This window comes from Tamandua tetradactyla, chromosome 4 (genome assembly GCF_023851605.1).
Source record: "Tamandua tetradactyla isolate mTamTet1 chromosome 4, mTamTet1.pri, whole genome shotgun sequence".
NCBI lineage: Eukaryota > Metazoa > Chordata > Mammalia > Pilosa > Myrmecophagidae > Tamandua > Tamandua tetradactyla.
Window position 1 is genome coordinate 14,441,619 of NC_135330.1, and position 19,634 is coordinate 14,461,252.

General features: G+C 36.1%; 1 protein-coding gene across 2 annotated transcripts in view; it reads left to right on the forward strand.

The window, feature by feature from the left end:
* The window catches only part of SDHC (succinate dehydrogenase complex subunit C), a 54,791-nt gene that overhangs the window by 2,964 nt on the left and 32,193 nt on the right, over positions 1-19,634 (forward strand). Inside the window, exons 2-3 of one of the 2 annotated variants that reach the window (XM_077156690.1) lie at positions 5,797-5,853; positions 10,795-10,915. In XM_077156690.1, coding sequence (XP_077012805.1) covers positions 5,799-5,853; positions 10,795-10,915 — 176 coding nt within the window. In that variant the 5' untranslated portion in view covers positions 5,797-5,798. The remainder of the gene's footprint in view (positions 1-5,796; positions 5,854-10,794; positions 10,916-19,634) is intronic. The other variant, XM_077156689.1, reaches the window with a different exon arrangement.

Sequence of the window (19,634 nt, forward strand, 5' to 3'; positions counted from 1 at the left end):
TAATGATTTTAAAGCGGAGTCATGATTAAGAGCAGCTTTAATTTTTGGTAAGCTAGCTCTGGTGATAAGGTAGTGGTTGGTGATATGGAGCTCAGTTTAGGAGCTCCAGTTATAGTCCTCTTAGTGAGAAATGAAGGTGATATATGGATTATAATAATGGACTTGAGTGGAGAGAAGTTTCCTCTGTAATAATTGATAGGATTAGGTGACACATTGCATATATATGGGAAGTGAGAAAAAAAAAGAAAGGAAGATTGATTTAGGTTGTAGTTTGGCAGTTGGTTGGATGTAAAACATTAACCAAAACTTTTATATGGAAGTGATTGCTTTTCATCATGTTCTTCAAGGTTATATATCTATTTTAGTGTTGTTGTGTTACCCCATAAAGTTATTAAACTTATTTTGGGGTAACATCAGGTCAAGTTTAGAGGTCATTAGAGAAACTCATTATGTTATAGTCACATCTTGTTTTTGGATCAAAAATGGTATTACTCCATTTAATGGTATTACTCCATTTGATTTCATAGACTTGGCTTTGAATAGCTTTTGTTTTTTTCCAGAAATCAAATCCGTTCTCAGTAGATAAATATTTTTATCACCAATGAGAGTTTTAAAAAGAATGTAATACAAATTCTAAAGACCTTAGTGAGACCAATAATACTAATATCTTACATATATGTCACATTGTGCAGTTTAGAGAGTACTTTACTATATATTTTCTCATGTATTCCTCCCTGCAGCCAGTGAATTAGGTATTATCAATCCCATTTTATAAAAAGTTGAGAGATTTGCCCCAAATTACACAATTTATTAAGGGCAGATCTAGGACTCCTGTTGGGGATTCAGATATTTCCCCAAAAAAGGCATGTTCAGGTCCCAACCCCTGGTCCTGTGGGTATAAACCCATTTGTAAATAGGACCTTTGAAAATATTATTAGTTACTGTGTGCCCAAACTGAACAAGGGTGGTTCTCAATCCATATGGCTGAAGACCTTATAAGCAAAGGAAATTGAACATGGAGAAGCCATGGGGAGCAGCCAGAAGTTGAAAATCAGTGGGAACTGGAAGAGAGAGGAGAAAACACCACCGTGGGTATTACTATGTGACAGAAAAGCTGAGGAACCCCGAAGATTGCCAGCCAGCCTGAAGATAACCCCAGGAGGAAGCGAGCCTTCTAGCCTCTGAAACCGTGAGCCAATAAATGCTTTTATTTAAGCCAACCCATTGTATGGTATCTGTGTTAGCAGGTAAGAAACTAAAACAGTTTTTGGTACCAGAGTTGGGTACAACTATAACAAATACCTAAAAATGTGGAAACAGCTTTGGAATTGGGTAATGGGCAGAGGCTGGAAGAATTGTGGGGTACGTAATAGAAAAAGCCCAGAGTGCTTTGAAGAGACTGTTGTTAGAAATATGGATGTTAAGGGGACTATGGTAGTTTGAAGTTGTTATGTACCCTGGAAAAGGCTGTGTTCTTTTAATCCTTTTCTGTGGGTACACACCAATTAAGTCTGCAGGTAAGGTGGGACCTTTTTTTTTTGTTTTTTTGACATGGACAGGCACCGGAAAACCAACCCAGGTCTCCAGCATGGCAAGTGAGAACTCTGCTATTGAGCCACTGTTGTCTGCCCAAGGTGGGACCTTTTGGTTAGGTTATTTCAGTCTGAGATATGCCCTATGTCATCATTTAGGGTGGGTCTTGATCCTTTTGCTGGAGTCCGTTATAGGAGTATAAAAGACATACAGAAGCTGAGAGATGAAATTCAGAGATGTTCACAGAGAAAAGCCCTGGAGAAGCTAAGAGAGGACCACAGAAAACAGGAAGCCAATCAAGCTGGAAGCTGAAAGCAACGAAACCCAAGAGTGAAGGATGTTTCAGTGTGCCTTGCTATCTGACAGAAGTGTCCCAGATGCTGGCAGCGTGTCTTCAGAGTCCAGATATTGTCTTGTTGACAGCTGACAACCTGTAAATTGTAAGTCAATAAATCCCCATTGTAAAAGCCAACCCATTTCTGGTTATTATATTCCGGCAGCTTACCAAGCCAAAGCAGTTACCTTCAGTGAGGCTTTATTGTTGGAAATGGGAATATATTGTTGGAAATGGGAAGAAAGGTGAACCTTGTTATAAAATGTCAGAGAACTTGCAAACTTGTGTTCTAATGTTGGATAGAAGGCAGAACTTGGAATTGATGAACTTGGATATTTAGCTGAGGAGTTGTCCAAGCTAAGTGTGGAAGATACAGCTTGGCTTCTTGCAGCTTATAGTAAAATGCAAGAGAAAAGAGATAAGCTAAATATTAAACTTCTAAGCACAATTGAACCAGCAGTTAATGATTTTGGAAAGTCTCAGCCTTACCAGATGTTTGTTCTGAGGCTAGGGCCAGAAGTGGCTCTGTCAAGTCCATTCTGAACTCCCAGGAAGTGAATCCCCAAAGAACAGGGTTTAACTGAAGAACATTTTGCTAAAAGATTGGCTAAACACGGATACAGTCAGTCATTTCAGTGGAAGTCAAGATTGGAAATGCAGGAAGGACCTTTGTAATGTTCTGTTGTCTGATGGCTTAAACTTCCTGGAACTGCACACAAAGCCAACAAGATTTATGCAAAATTTGTTTGAGAAGAACCACTGCCAGCCTGGATTGAAAGGAACAAATTGAAGGAAGAATGACTTTAAGGGCAGACAAAGTTCTGGACTGAAAAGATTTCAGGCCAAAAGAATGGGCCCACCACATGTATGGAAAGGGCAGATCCACTCTTGTGCCTGGAGAGGGCAGGCTGTCTGCCCAGGTACTTGGAGGGAGTGAGCCTTGTTGCCAGTTGCTCAAGGAAAGTTCTCACCCTGGTGTGTGGAGATAGTAGGGCCTGTGCCTTGGTGTTCACAGCCTAGTTACCGTTCCACTGCTCAGAGAGGTGGGGCCCACACCCCTGTGTTGGGGAGAGCATGGCTTCTGCACAGGTCCTTGGAAGTGGTGGGGTTGCTGTACCATCAGATCCCACAGGACAAATGGTCAAGCCACAGATAGCTCTCTGATCTTGAGATCTAGTGGAATTTCCCTGCTGGGTTTTGGACTTAGTTGTGACTCACTACCGTCTGTTTTTCTTCTGATTTCTTCCTTCTGTGATGGGGATGTTAGTCCTATGCCTATACTATCATTGTCTACTGGAAGCAGATAACTTGGGTTTTAGGTTTCACAGCTCCATCAGACAGAGGAATTTTGACCAGGACAGACCAAGCGGGTAGTGGTTTGAAGCTGTGCATACCCCAGAAAACCATGTCCTTAAATCTAATCCATTCCTATGGGTATAAACTCATTGAAAGTAGAACCTTTTGATGAGGTTACCTTAATTAAAGTGTGTTCCACCTCAATCAAGATGGGTCTTAATCCTATTACTGCAGTCCTTTATTAAGAGAATGAAATTTAGACACAGAGAAAAAGCCACAGAAGCAATAAGCTGAAATCAACCCAAAAGAGAAGGAAGAGGCCAGCACATTCCCCCAGGTGACAGAGAAGCCAAGGATTGCTGGTAGCTGGTCTTCATGCAACAAACATTGCCACGACGATGCCTTAATTTGAACAATTTTTCCAGCTTCAAAACTGTGAACAAATAAATTCCCATTGTTTAAGTCAACCCATTTCATGATATTTGCTGAACAGCCTAGGAAACTAAAATCAATCCATAACTGCTTTTGATGAGCGTTTGTGCTCATTGTTACTGAAATGACTTAAGGCTTTGGGGATGACGTGAAGGAATGAATGTTATTTTCATGTGGGATGAACATGTCTTTTAGAGTCCAGAGGGCAGACTATTGGGGATTGAATCATGTCTCTCACAAGAGGCATGTTCATGTCTCAACCCCTAGTTCTGTGAGTATGAATCCATTTGTAAATAGTACCTGTGAAGATGTTACTAGTTTTAGTGTGTCCATACTGAATGAGGGTATATTTTAATCCAGTATGGCTGAAGTCCTTATAATAAAATAAAATTGGACACTGAAGGAGAAGCTGTGGTAAGCACCCAGAAACTGGAAATCAATGAAACCTGGAAGAGAAAGGAGAAGATGCCACTATGGGCATTGCCATGTGATGGAAAAGCCAAGGAACCCCAAAGATTACCAGACAACCAGAAATTCCCTGGGAGGAAGCAAGTCTTCTAGAAAACCTGTGAATCTGTGAGCCAGTACATTCTTATTAAGTCAACCCATTGTATGGTATTTTTTTAGCAGCTGGGAAACTAAAACAACTCCATTCGGTTTTTTTTTTTTTTTTTTACTTTGTGCACTGTTCTTGTATGTTACTGTTGCTTGCCCATTCCAGAGAGGAGCTTCAAAAATATTTTGAGCACATATAATTTATTGAGGCATTTGGAAAGGGACAACAGTAATTGGAAATTACAGTTTCTTATTTGTTCGATAAAAATAAAACAAAAAAACTGAGACATTAATGTCCCTTGCTTAACATGAAAGGCAAAGATAGAGATCTGCTTTTGTCTTGAATAAGGTTATGGAGTTTTTGCAGCTAGTTTTTTAAAAGGCCTTGAACAAAGTTTACATTGGTATTTGTCTGGGAAACAATAGTACTAGACAGAACGAGCCATTAGATTCCAACCCACATCTGCAAACACTTGCTGGATAGCTGAGTTATTGGGCCCTGCCTCGTGTGAGGAATGTGTGCCCTGCAACTTCAGAGCCACAATTACTTCAATTGATTTAAAAAGATTTGTTCCCACTTCTTTTTAGAAGCCCTGGCCACACAATGTCTGTATTGCTGAAGAAATTAGCGTTGACTGGATTTTTCTCCTTAAAAAATCAGGCCCTTCTAATATACTACTGTTAAGCATAAAGTTCTTAAACTGTTTGGGCATCTAATGTCAGTGATGTAAGGGACATCATAAGCTGTTTTAGAAGATCATTGGATCATAAGGAGATCTTACATCCTCATAGAGCCTTGCACATAGTATATGTACACTAAACTTTTGTAGAATCAAAATAATTTTTATTTTTAGTCCCAGAGCCTCACTCTGATAACCTTAAATGCTTTTGGAAAGATTTGATATATTGGGAGTAAAGAGGTATAATGGTCATGTATTTTTTGATAATACAGTTTTATTCTCCTTAGATAGAATCCCTGAGCATCTCTCAATTTTTGGCTTGAAAAGCAGTTCCTGAACTGATGTATACATTTCGAAATAGTAAAATTTTAGTAGAAAATATTTGTTTCCTTCTCATATGAGTGCTTATATGAGAGATTTTTTGACTCTCGAAGTTCATCCAGGTTGCCTGGAACTTGATGGTTGTCCTGAAATAACTTAGCTTCTTAATCAGGACCCTCCTTCCACACCCACAGTTCTTCAACCTTTTAATTTATCCATCTGCACCAGGTCTTTTCTGTAGTTAAGTTATATGCTTGCTCTTGTCAATGGTTTTTTCCTTTTTTTTTTTTTTTTTTATACATACCTTAACCATTACCTTCTTTAAGACTGGGCTTAAAAAAATCTTTTTCTACATATCTCTGATGAATACTACCATTTCTGACTATTATTTTACCTTATATTATTTGTGTTCAATAAAATTTTTATTTTGCATATGTAAATAATGTTTATGATTATTCTCAAATTATTTAGTGTTGTAGCTTTCCAGTTACAAAGTAATCTCAAGGGCATTGATACTGCCATTGTTTTCTTCTTTTTAAATCTATCCCTGTACCCACAAGTCTAATATTATACAAAAATAGAAAAGTTGATATACTGAATTTGGTCTCTAAATGTGTATTGATACTTGATTTTTTTATCTTTCAGACATGTTGGCCGTCATTGCCTCCGTGCTCATCTTGGTCCTCAGTTCTATATCAGAAAGTAAGTTTCTGAGTCCACAGAGATTATTCTTAACTTTTTTTTTTCCCCTCAGAGAAAATCAGTGAGTTGTTAGCTTAGATTTGGGAGATATATGAAAATGGGCAGTTGTAGACAGTTGGCTGAAAACTCGGTGATTGTGGTCATGATTTTTCTTCACTATTAGTAAAAAGAGATCTTTCTTCATTTTTCTCACTTTCAGCTATTTTGCTATATTTAACATCATTGATTTGCTCCAGTTCTTGATTCTTTCCTTGATATACTATTCTTTCCTTTCCTTTGTATTTTGTCTTCTTTTAAGGATTTTTAAAAAAATCTTTTAATTTGGAGCAGCTCTCAGGACTTAGTCTTAAGATATGTTTCTTCCTTTTATGTTCATTCCTAGTTTGTTGACTTCAACAGTTGCCTCTATGTCAGTAGTTCTTTTATTTTTTTAACTTTTTATTTTGGAAATAGATTATATTTTCAGAAAAGTTGGAAGAATAGTACAAAGAGGTTCTGTATAACTCTGGTCTAAATTCATCAATACCTATCACTATATATTTTACCTTTTTTTTGGCTTGGGCAGACTCCAGGAATTGAACCTGGGTTTCTGGCGTGGCAGTGAGAATTCTGCCACTGAGCCCCCTTTGCACCACCCCTATCACTATATGTTTTAGGCTGAACTATTTGAAATTGTTATTTTTGTAGGTCAAAACTGGTCACATATTGACAGTTTAGTATGGTTCAGTTTAATACAGAATTATTTATTGTTATTATTTTTGCTCAATACTTTGAGAGTATGTTACAGATGTCATGACCCTTTACCTCTAAATATTTCTCCTAAGAACAAGGAGAAATGTATTTATGTATGTAACACTGTACAATTACCAAATTCAGGATATTTAACATTGATGTACTGTTACTATCCATTATCATATTTAGATTTTCACTTTTTTTCCAAATAATATACTTTATAGAAATGTGGTCTCCTTTCCCCTGTCCAGGATCACACGTATTTAGTTGCCACATGTCTGTAGTATCCCTTAATCTGGAATGGTTTATTAGTCTTTCATGACATTGACTTTTTTGAAGAATATAGGCCAGTTGTTTCATAAAGTCTGTCTCAATTTGGTTTTGTTCGATTGTTTCTTACTCATTAGATATAGGTTATGTTCCCACCCCACCCCCACTTCTAGAATGCCATTCCTTTTTTTTTTTAAAAAATAAGGTTTTATTATTGGAGAAGTTGTACACTTACAGAAAAATCATGCAGAAAATACAGAGTTCCCATCTACCCCCCCATCTCAACACCTTGTATGAGGGTGGTACCTTTGTTATAACTGATAAAAACATATTGTTGTAATTGTAGTAGTAGCTATCGTCCATAGTTTACAATAGGGTTCACTGTTTGTGTTGTGTGGTCTTACGGTTGTCTAATAACGGACGACCTAAAACTTCTCCTCTTAACCTTATTCAAATATATATTTCAATGCTGTTAACTATATTCACAATGTTGCTACCATCACCACCATCCATTACCAAAAATCTTCCATTACTCCAAGCAGAAATTTTGTCCCAATTAAGCACTAACCCCCATTCTCTACCCCTACCCCAGACCCTGCTAACCATAGTCTAGTTTCTTACTCTTTGAAATTGCTTGTTCTAATTATTTCACATCAGTGCTATGCATTTTTTGGCAGAAGTAATACATAAGTGATGTTAAATCCTCAGTACGTCCTGTCGGGGAGCATATGATGCCATTTGTCCCTTTATCAGTAATACTAACTTTGATCATTTCAATAAGGAGATGTCTGCTAGGCTTTTCTCCACTGTAAACTTACTGTTTTTCCTTTTATAATTAATAGGTAATCTATAGGGAGATATTTTGAGACTGTGTATCCACATTTCCCCATTTTTAAAAAAAGATATAAATTTCTTGAGAGGACAACGTTATGTCTGATATAGGTGTATAATAAATTCAGTTGTTGAACATCTTAACAATTGGTTTTAACCTAGTCCAGTGACAAGGAAAACCAGGAAACTGTTTAAAGGTACCGAGTTGAATCCATTTTTAGTTTTTTTATTGAGAGCCTGCAATTACTGTATTAATAACAGCACTGAAATTGTAATTATCATAGTGCCTCAGGGAATTTTATATTTACTGCCTTTGAACTGAATAAAATTCTTCTATGCTTATTGAAAATGTTGATTAGCTATGTACTTTATGTGGTCAGTCATCAGTGTGCTTACAATTTGTACTGGGCACTCTACATAGGTAAAAATAAAAATAGGCATATGATTGTGGGAACATTTAGAAAGATAGTGGGCAATAAATAATGGTTGAGAATGAAGGAACCAAAAGCAAGGGTAAAATTAGTCTGTATGTTATGACAGTGGATAATTCAAATTTCACCTTAAATCACTCCAGAGTTAAAGTATGTTAAATTGAGAAATAGGTGGAATGTATAGTTACAGATATTTTGTGAATAATGATTTCCCTTGATCCCACATTCAAACTAGGTGTTGACTGTGATCTGGCTAATTCCTAGTTACCATGGGTTTTTTAAGAGATTTTTTTTTCCTTTTTCTTCAAAGAAGTCATGATCTTGTCAACTCAGTAATTTGACAAGGACGCATTCTCCTGTGGCAAGGTTAACTCTGACTTACCATATATTTTTGGTTAATTATATTATCCAAGGGAAAGCCTCTTTGCCTAAAGTAAATTCTACTAAGCTAAAGGTTTTTCCCTTCTGCCATTTGTGTTTTTGTGCACACATCTTATCTGATACTTGTACAACCATTGTTTCATTTATAGACTCTCCATTTAAAGTGTTTTACAGTTTCATCTGTCAGAGATTTGAAATTTTTATGCTTATTTTGTTTTTTAAATACTACCTCTCCCTTTTATAATAATAGTATCAGGTCCTTTTTTTTTTTTAAGTAAGAAATTGTAGGTTTACAGAAGAAAAATCATGCATGAAATCAGAGTTTCCATATGCTACCCTGTTACTAACACCTTGCGTTGGAATGGTACATTTGTTAAAATTCATGAAAGAATATTTTTATAATTATGCTATTAACTGTAGTACATGGTTTTCATTAGGGTTCACTGTGTGTGTTATACAGTCCTATGGGTTTTTGTTTTGTTTTTTTAAAATTTTATTCTAGTGAGATGTCAACCTGAAATTTCTTTTTAACCACAGTCAATTATATAATTCAGTGCTGTTAATTACATTCACAGTATTGTACTACCATCACCACCATCCATTACCAACACTTTTTTATCAACTCAAATAGAAACTGTACAATCTAAGCAATAACTCCCCATTCCCTACCCTACCCCAGCCCCTGGTAACCTGTATTCTGGTTTCTGGCTATGAATTTACTTTTTCTAATTATTTCATATTAGTGGAATTATACAATATTTATCCTTTTGTTTCTGGCTTATATCTCTCAATGTGATGTCTTCAAGATTTATTTGTGTTTTCACATGTATCAGAATTTCATTCCTTTTTACAGTTGAATATATTCTATTGTATGTATATATCACATTTTATTTATCCATTCATTGATTAATGGAATTTCACATTTGTGAATAAGGCTACCATGAATATCTGTGTGCAAATATCTTGAGTCCCTACTTTCATTTCTTTTGGTTGTACACCTAGAAGTGGGACTGCCAGGTCATATGGTAATTCTATACCTAATTTTCTTAGAAATTCTCAAATGACTGCACCATTTTACATTTCCACCAGCAATGAATGAGTGTCCCTATTTCTCAACATCCTTTTCAAAATTTGTAATTTTCCATGTTTTAATAGTAGCCATTTCAGTGGGTGTGGAGTGGGATGTGGTTTTGATTTACAGTTCCCTAGTAGCTACTGATGAACATCTTTTCATGTGGTTTTGGCCATAATTTATAATGGCACTTTCCACTGTAATTTCTTATTTCATGCGTCAGGGAAAGAGGTTGATAAAACAAACCTGTTTCAAAAGCCATATTTTATTTTTTGAATTAATCTGTTTTCCTAATTCTTCTCCAGGTCCAACTATCCTTTTATTTTTTTAGGGTTCATGATCCAGGAATTGAACCTGGGTCTCCCGCATGAAAGGCAAGCATTCTACCACTGAACCACCCATACACCCAACATAACATGTCCCTGGTTTCAAGGAACTTAGAATCTTTTTTTTTCACATGGGCAGGCTCTGGGAATCAAACCCACATCTCTCCCATGGCAGGCGAGAATTCTACCACTGAGCCGCTGTTGCACTGCCCCCATCTATACTTTGATATATACATTTGCCAATATTACTTGGTTTAGTTAATAATTAATTCTTACTCTGAGCACTGTTTTTATGTGAGGGATCTCTCTTGGATTAGAATTTTTTTAAAAAGTGAGATACAGATACGTGAGTCATAGAAAATAGATTGGGTGGTTGATATCCTATTTTTTATATTCGTTGACTGAAAGGAATGTGAAAACTGTGTATAGCTGAATTGTAAACATCATAATTTATCAGGAATTTTCTTGTAGCTGTGTTAATATTCATAGGTTTACAGGTGGACGAACAGAGGAACGAGAAAAGAGACCTTGAAGAGCTAGATGAGGGCAGGTGGTAATGTATGAGACAGCACTCATAGATAAGGAAAATAATAATCCATTTATATGAGTGGCTTTTAAATGTTATGCTTGCCCTCCTGCCCAACAAGAAAGAAGCTGGGTTTCCATTGCTGGATCTGTGTGTTGAATGGGACTAGGAAGAATTATGCTGTGATATGACCACATTGGGTGATCAAGGTTACTGATAACTGAATTGAACTAGGTAGAAAGATAAGGGGAGTAGATGACCATGTTTTCCTAATACAGTGGATTGGTCCAGCCAGCTTACCATTTAAAAAAAAAACAGAAAGTTTTTATTATGGAAAAATTTAAACTAAGCTTATATATAATCCTTTTAAAGTCTTCTGGTTTTATTTTAGTGCTATTCCTATGGGAACCACAGCCAAGGAAGAGATGGAGCGGTTCTGGACTAAGAACCTAGGTTCAAAACGTCCTTTGTCACCTCACCTCACTATCTACAGGTAAGGGCTCTGGTAACAGGGAATCTAGAGGTTGTGAGTGAAAGTTCTGAATGTTGGCCCGTAGCCTCCTTAATATTTCCCTCCCTTTTACTCAACTGGATTACAATTTATAGGTGAGGGAACCCTTTAGGGAAGAGAGCCATAACATGAGTTAAATAGCCTCAGGTTTTTTTTTTATAAAGAGATAGCTAAATTCTGTCTTCTAGTCTTAGAAAGGTAATCAATTCTGAAGAATTACCATTTGTCAAGTTCTGGTAAATCAAAATATATTTCCCATTAATTAAAAAAATTGGTTTGAAATAACTTCATATTTACATAAAATTTGCAGCAATAGTACACATTGTTCCCATACACCTTTATGCAAAATCCCCAGTTGCTAACATTTCTGAACTATTGAAGAATACATTACAGAGACCATGTCCCATAACTCCTTTATTAGTTTTCTATTGCTGCCGTAGTAAGTTATCACAAACTTAATGGCTTAAAACCACTTGTTCTAGTTTGCTAGCTGCTGAAATGCAATATACCAGAAATGGAATGGCTTTTAAAAAGGTGAATTTACAGTTCTAAGGCCAAGAAAATGTCCCAATTAAAACAGGTCTATAGAAATGTCCAATCTAAGGCATCCAGGGAAAGATACCTTGGTTCAAGAAGGCCGATGAAGTTCAGGGTTTCTCTCTCAAGTGGAAAGGCACACAGCGAACACAGAGTTTCTCTCTCATCTGGAAAGGCACAAGGTGAACACGGTCAGGGTTCTTCTCTCATCTGGAAGGGCACGTGGCAAACACGGCGTCATCTGCTAGCTTCTTCTCCTGGCTTCCTGTTTCATGAAGCTCCCCGGGAGGCATTTTCCTTCTTCATCTCCAAGCGCTGACTGATGAACTCTCTGCTTCGTGATGCTGCAGCATTCTCTGCTCTCTCTGAATCTCACATTCTCCAAAATGTTCCCTCTTTTATAGGACTCCAATAAACTAATAAAGACCCACCCGAATGGGTGAAGACATGTCGTCACCTAATCCAGTTTAACAACCACTCTTGACTAAATCACATCGTCCAGGGAGATCATCTGATTATAGTTTCAAACATACAGTATTGAATAGGGATTATTCTACCTTTATGAAATGGGATTTTGATTAAAACATGGATTTTCAAGGGGGCATACTTCCTTTCAAACCAGCACACCACTCAGATGTATTATTTTATAGTTCTGTGGGTTAGAAGTCCAATACCATTCTCACTGGTCTAAAATCACGGTATTGCTGTTCCTTTCTGGAGGTATCAGGGGAGAATGTTCCTTGCCTTTTCCAACTTTTAGAGGCCACCCACATTCCTTGCAGTCCCGTATAATCATCGCGAAAGCCAACAACAGTAGAGTCCTTCTCACACTGCTTCATTCTGACCTCTTTCTCTGCCTCCCTCTTCCACTTTTAAGGACACAGTTTATTGATCCAGGAAAATCTCTATATCTCTAAATCTCTCTCTATATGTAACGGTCCTTTAATTTAATGTCGTCTGCAAAGTCCCTTTTGTGATGTAACAGGTTCACAGGTTTTGAAAATTAAACTGTAGCTGTCTTTGGGGGAGCCACTATTCTGCCTACCACATTTCACCCTCTTACCCCTAAAGATTCATGTCCACCCATGTGCGAAATACATTCGTCCTATCCCAGTGTCCCCAAAAGTCTCAACCCATCACAGTATCAACTTACAGTCTAAAAGCTCATCTAAATCTTATCACCTTAAAAGTCCCAAATCTCATCATCAAAATCAGATATGGATGAGGCTCTGGATATAATCCCTCCTGGGGCACAATTTTTCTTCATCTGTGACCCTGTGAAGTTTAGGAAACAAAATATAAATGGTGGGACAGGCATAGGGTAGTAGTTATAGAAGTACCTATTCAAAAAGTGATAAAATGGAGGAAGAAAGAAGTCACTGGTCCCAAGCAATTTTGAAATCCAGCCAGGTCCTGAGATTAATCCTCTGGGACTCTTGCAGCTTTGTTTTCAGGATTATCCTTCCTATTTCATGAAAACTAGTATGTGTTTTTACATCTGAGTAGTTTTCTGGCCTATAGAAATTTGGGTATTTTATAGCTGTTTTAATTTCCTTGTTGCTAAAGCAAAGACCATGCAATGGGTTAGCTTAAAACAATGGGAATTTATTAGCTCATGGTTTTGAGGCTAGGGAAAGTCCTATTTAAGCCATCATCAAGGTGATGCTTTCTTCCTGAACATTGGCATTCTAGGGCTAGCTGCTGGTGATCCTTAGCCCTTGGCTCCTCTGTCACAGGGCAGTGCACTTGGCAGCCTTTCCCATCTCTCCTGGGTTTTGTCGACCTTCAGTTTCTTACTTCCCTTTCTGTCTGAATTTCATTCTGTTTATAAAGGGCTTCGGTAACAGGATTAAGGCCCATCCTGATTGAGTTGGGCCATACCTCATCAAAAGGCCCCACTTATAATGGGTTCACACCCACAGAATGGATTAAGTTTAAGAACATGTTTTTCTGGGGTACTTAAGCCCCAAACCACCACAACAGCCTTTGTATATTTTGTCCTCTTTATTCCACGCTGGCAATGTTTTTGCTAATATAACATTCCCAAGAACCTTTTGGATCTCCTGTGTATGTCTTGTCCTTTAGAAAAGAGGCTCTTCCGCACATCTTTCCTAGATAATTCCATCTCTATGTTTGGCTTCTGCTGAGATGACTGAGGAGTCTGTAAGTCACATGCTTAACAGCTTCAAAGATCCTTTTGTGTGACTGAATACTCTGACCTTTTGATCTTTCTGAGGTCTTAGCAAAAGATTGTACAGTCACACCCTCAACATCTTTCTCTTTGCAATGAATCTCTTAATTTTAATGTCTTTTTAAATCTAGAACAGCTGAGAATTTTCCAAATCATGAAGACTTGGTTCCTTTTTGTTTAACAGTTCTTCCCTCAACTGGTGTCTATCCTCTCACATTTTACTGTTAACAAACAGGAAGAAGAATCTTCAACATTTGCTTGGAAATCTTAACTAAATGTCCTATCATCATTTGCAAGTTCTTATGGCTTTCTGCCACTATATAACAAGGATCCCCTTTCCTTGTAGTAACATGTTCCTCATTTCCTTCTAAGCCCTCACAACAGCACCTTTAACATCCACATTTCTACCCATAGCCTGTTTCCAATGATTTAGATATTTCTAACTTGATATGTTTTCTTTACCGTGCCTCTTACTTCCTTCTGAGTTCTCACTAGCAGAATTGTCCTTATTTCTTTTTTTTTTATTAGCAACTTTATTTTATTTTGTTTTTGAGCAGGCAGAAAATTTATTGAGACCATGTCAGAGGACATTTGGAAAGTCTCACAAAGAGGTGAAGGAGGTCAGAGGCAATAGGCAATGTGGGGCCATATGCTTTTTTTTTTAATTTTTAACTTTTTTTATTGTGAAATATAACATATACAAAAAAAAAGCAATAAATTTCCAAGTACATTTTAACAAGCAGTTATGGAACAGATTTTGAAGTTTGGTATGGGTCACTTTTTTTTTTTTCTTCTAGCTGCTTCAAGACACTTGAGTCCGACAGAAATATCAGTGTAATGATTCAACAGACACACCATTTGTTAAATTCTCTGTCTTCTCTGTTATACTCCTCCTTCTCTTTATTTTTTATTTTATTATTATTTTTTTTGGTTTGAGCAGGCTCTGGGAATCAAACCTCAATCTCTGGCATGGCAGGTGAGAATTCTGCCACTGAGCCACCATTGCACTGCCCTCCTCCTCTTTAAATAACATATATATATATACATAAAAGCAATAGATTTCAAAGTACATTGCAACATTTAGTTGTAGAACAGATTTCAGAATTCAGTATGGGTTACTATTCCACAATTTTATGTTTTTATTTCTAGCTGCTCTAAGGTACAGGCAGTTAGAAGAAATATCAGTATAATGATTCAGTACTCATACTCATTTGTTAAACTTTACCCATTTAAAGTGTACATACAAATCAGTAACTTTTAGCGTAGTCACAGAGTTGTACAACTGTCACCAGAATCAATTTTAGAACATTTGTCCACACCCAAAAAAAAAAACGTGTGCCAATTAGCCATCTCCTCACCCTGCTCATTTCCCCCATCCTTATCTACTTTTTGCTTCTATAGATTTTTCTATTCTGGATATTTCATAAAAATGGAGTCATATAACATGTCGTCCTTTGTGACTGGCTTCTTTCACTTAGCATATTGTTTTTAAGGTTCATTCATGTTGTAGCTTGTATCAGTACTTTATTCTTTTTTTATGGTTAAATAATATTCTATTGTATGGATATACCACATTTTCTGAATCCATTCATCCATTGATAGACATTTGGGTCATTTCCATTTTCTTTTTGGTATTACGAATAATGCTGCTATGAATCTTCATGTACAAGTTTTGAGTGGTTATGTGTTTTCAATTCTCTTGGGTATATACTAGAAGTAGAATTGCTGGGTTGTATGGTTACTCTTATGTTTTAGCCTTTTGAGGAACTGCCATACTGTTTTCTAAGATGGCTGCACCATTTTACGTGGCTATCAGCCACGTGTGAGGGTTCCATATTTCTATTAACAATTTGTTCAAGGCTACGTAGGTTTTTTCTGTCATGTTATCTTGACTTTTCTAAATTTTGTCTAGAAGCTGTCCACATTCCTTGGCTCATGCCCCCCTTCCTCCATCTTGATAGCCAATAGTGGCAGATGGAGGCCTTTTTAAATCACATCATTTGTCCTTTTTCCATTGTCATATCTCCCTCTAAATGTCTTCTTTTGCCTCCATTTTCCACTTTTAAGAACCCTTATGATTACATTGTGTCCACCTTGATAATTCAGGATAGACTCCCTTTCTCATGGTCAGCTGATTAGCAACCTTAATTTCATCTGCAACTTTAATTCCCCTTGACATGTGGTGTTTAGAACATGGGCATCTTTTGGGGGGGGCCATTATTCTATGAATCATGATTCCTTAATACTTGCATGTATGTTTCCTAAATATAAAGACACACTCCACAGTATAATTATCATAATTAAAAAATTAACATTGATCCAGTATTATCCTCTAAGCCTCAGATTCCATTCATATTTTGCCATTTGTCCCAATGATGTTCATTATAGGTCCAGAACCCAACCTAAGGTGTTGTACTGCATTTAGTTATCATGTCTCTTTAATCTCCTTCAGGTGTGGAACTACGTTTCAGTCTTTTGCTTGGGATTTTTAGAATGTTTCTCAGTTTGGGTTTGTCCAGTTTTTTCTTGTGATGTATGCATTTTGAGTGATAGAACCCTTAAAGCACTAGTTCTTTTCAGTGCATCATTTGAAGAGGCGCATGATGATTTATCTTATTGTTGGTGATATTAACTTTATCACTTGGTTAAGATGTATCTATCAGGTTTTTGTACTGTGAAGCTAGTTCAAAAGCTGTTACAGTTGCTAATTAGTATGTGTTTTGGGGGGGTACTTTGAGGCTATAAATATTACATTTCTCATTAAACTTTTCGTCTACCAGCATCTGTTGATGATATTCATCTCTGTCCATTATTACCATAATGTTTGTCAAATTCTGATTTTCTGATTCTGTCATACCTTTTAGATTTATATTTTATATAGGGTAAAGCTTTCTTTTCATTATTTATTCATTTATTTATCAATTAATGTGGATTCAAGGATTCTTATTTTGCTCATAGGGTTATACTCTTACTCTTATTATTTATTTTGTTGTTCAGATTGTCCCAGCCTTGGTCAGTGGGATTTCTTCAAGATAGCTGGCTCCTGTGTCCTTTGACATATCAACATTTTTTTTTTTTTTTTTTTTTTAGTACTTCATTAATTTCTCACTCAAGATATTCTGGGCTTCTTGTATTTACCCTGTCTAGCCCTCATTCCTATTTTTTTTTAACTGTGAAAAATAACATATATACAAAAAAGCAATAAATTTCCAAGTATGTTTTAACAAGTAGTTATAGAACAGATTTTAAAGTTTGATATAGGTTACGGTTCCACTATTTTTCGCTTTTTTCTTCTTGCTGCTCTAAGACACTAGAGACCAAAAGAAATCTGTATAATGATTCAGCAGTCATATGCATTTGTTAAATCCTATCTTCTCTTATACTTCTCTTTTTTTTTCTTTTTTGTGAAAAATTAATACATATACAAAAAAGCAATAAATTTCAAAGTATATTGCAACAATTAGTTGTAAAACATATTTCAGAGTATGGGTTATAATTCCACAGTTTGACGTTTTTATTTCTAGCTTCTCTAAGGTACTGGAGACAAATATTTAAAATGTAATGATTCAGCACTCATGCTCATTTGTTAAACCCAACCTTCTCTGTATAATCCTACCATCACCTTTGATGTCTCTCCCACTCTTTATGGGTGTTTGGTCTATGCCCATTTTAATTTCTTCATGTTGGAAGGGGCTGTCTGTAATATGGAATAGGGGTATGGAACTAGTTGATGTTCTAGAGAGGCTGGTCCCTCTACATTTCAGGACTTATCTGGTCCGGGGACCCATCTGGAGGTTGTAGGCTTCTGAAAAGTTACACTAGTGTGTGGAACCTTTGTAGAATCTTATATAATGTCCTAGGTAGGATTGACAGGAATGGATTTGTTTAGGGTTTGGTAAGTTATGATAGGTAACAGTATCTAACTGAAGCTTGGTTAGATTCACCTCCACAGTAGCCTCTTGACTCTTTTTGAACTCTTTCAGCCACGTCCATATCTTTTTATCATCAGAAATAGCAAAATAGCTATTATTGCTGGTGGTTCTAAGAAAGTCCCTGTAGATCTGTGTCTTTCTGGCTGACCCAGCAAAGCATCTTGAGCTCTGCTACCCTCCTTACTTGGGTTCCTGCCTGGGAGATTGGCCGTTTTTTAACCACCTCCACAAATGCTACAACCCTTCAGATTTTTTCCAAGCCACATTCCAGAGATAATTCTGATTGCAGAAATTGGGCATTCTACTAAATCAGGAGGCTAATAACTGTCTTAATTCTTATACTTTATGAAGAAACTTTTTTTTTAAAAAAAAGATAAAACATTTGGGGGAGGATTCTGTTTTTGGGTGGGGAGGATTTTAATGATGAAGAACTTCCCATATTAATTCTGAATCTATATTTAAAGCTCTAGCTTTTTTTCATAGATGGCATGAAGAATGGTAGTAGGCAGGTAGGGTGAGTCTTACACTACATTTTTGCTTTTCCAGTAATGAAACTGTAGACATACTGTGGAAAAAAGAGACAGCTGGAACATAGGACAGTTTCCAGAGTGACGTATCAGGGAAAGATGTCAGAGATATTTGTAATCATATTCTCTACTACTAACTTTTAGAGACATGAACAGTAAACTGTTAAGAGAGTAATTTATGATAATACTGTTTTAAGTCTTAGTAAATTTAGTATCAGAGCAAAAGTTTATCAGGGGAAGAATAAAATGCTGTGTAACAAGAGTCATTCAAAAGGATGTTAGGAAATTTTTAAAAAATCTTAGTTGAAGAAGTTCTTAAAAATTTAATTTGTCAGCCTCATTGGTCTTAAGCAGTGCCCTCTAGGGCTTTGAACCATATAAAACAAATGTTAAGCTCACTTTTTTAATGACAGCCCTTTAAATATCAGAGGACATTCTTTTATGCTTCTCTCTCTGCAGTCTTTTTATTTTCTTAGCTAATTATCCTCAGTTCTTACAATTTTCCTGGTCTTTTTCCTTTCGTGTGTATATATATATATATATATATAGTAATATAGTTGTCATAGTAATTATGTACCTAGGTTTTAAAAAAAATGTTTATCCTATAAAATAACGTTCTCTACCCTGGGTGGAGGTAATTTTCTGGCGGTAATTACTTTCAACTATTTCAGCTGTTCCTTATTATATTTCCTTCCATATTTCTAAATAACATGCTTATACTGCTATTTCATGATTCTTCAACATTTTTATATTGACTGTTTATTTTCTACAATGGAAGATATGAATTTAGCTCTTTCTTCCAACAGAGCACACATACATACTTCCCTTATCTTCCTAATATAGTTGTATCATAATTTTGCTTAAATCAGTATTCCGTATTTACTTATTATAAGTGTAATTAAAGTCTGTAGCTGAGCTATATAATTGTTTGTTTATTTGTTTTATTTAGCCTATATTTATTAATGGAAAACATTTTAGACATAAATCCTGATTTTCAGTTTCCTTTTCAAAATGGAAGTTCTGGCATACTTGATTAAGAAAAAATTATCTAAACCTTGGAAGTGAGACAAAAATGTTACTGCGTGCTCATTTACTTGTACCAGAACATTGTCTTATTAGTCTGCCTAAGGTTTAGGCCATAGACAATCTAGAATACCAGACTCTAGGGATGCAATATTATTTGACTTACTGTTTACTATAGATTAGGGCCAGAATTTGAAAAGTTAGATGTTAACTTGTAGAAGATTGATTGGTTGAAAATTATTTTTGTTCAGTAGAACACATAATTCCGAAGATGATATTGCCATGTGGAGTATTAACCAATTTTGTAACTAACAATCTTATTTCAGTATTCTTTGTTCTATTGAGTATATATCAGCCTCTTATTTTCTCCTTTGAAGCAGTTTTATCATTCTGCTGATTTCTTATTAATGAACTAAATTAATCTTTGATATGCATTCACTATAGATTTGTAAGATAGTTATCTTTTTAATTTTTGAAAAATTCTATTTGGT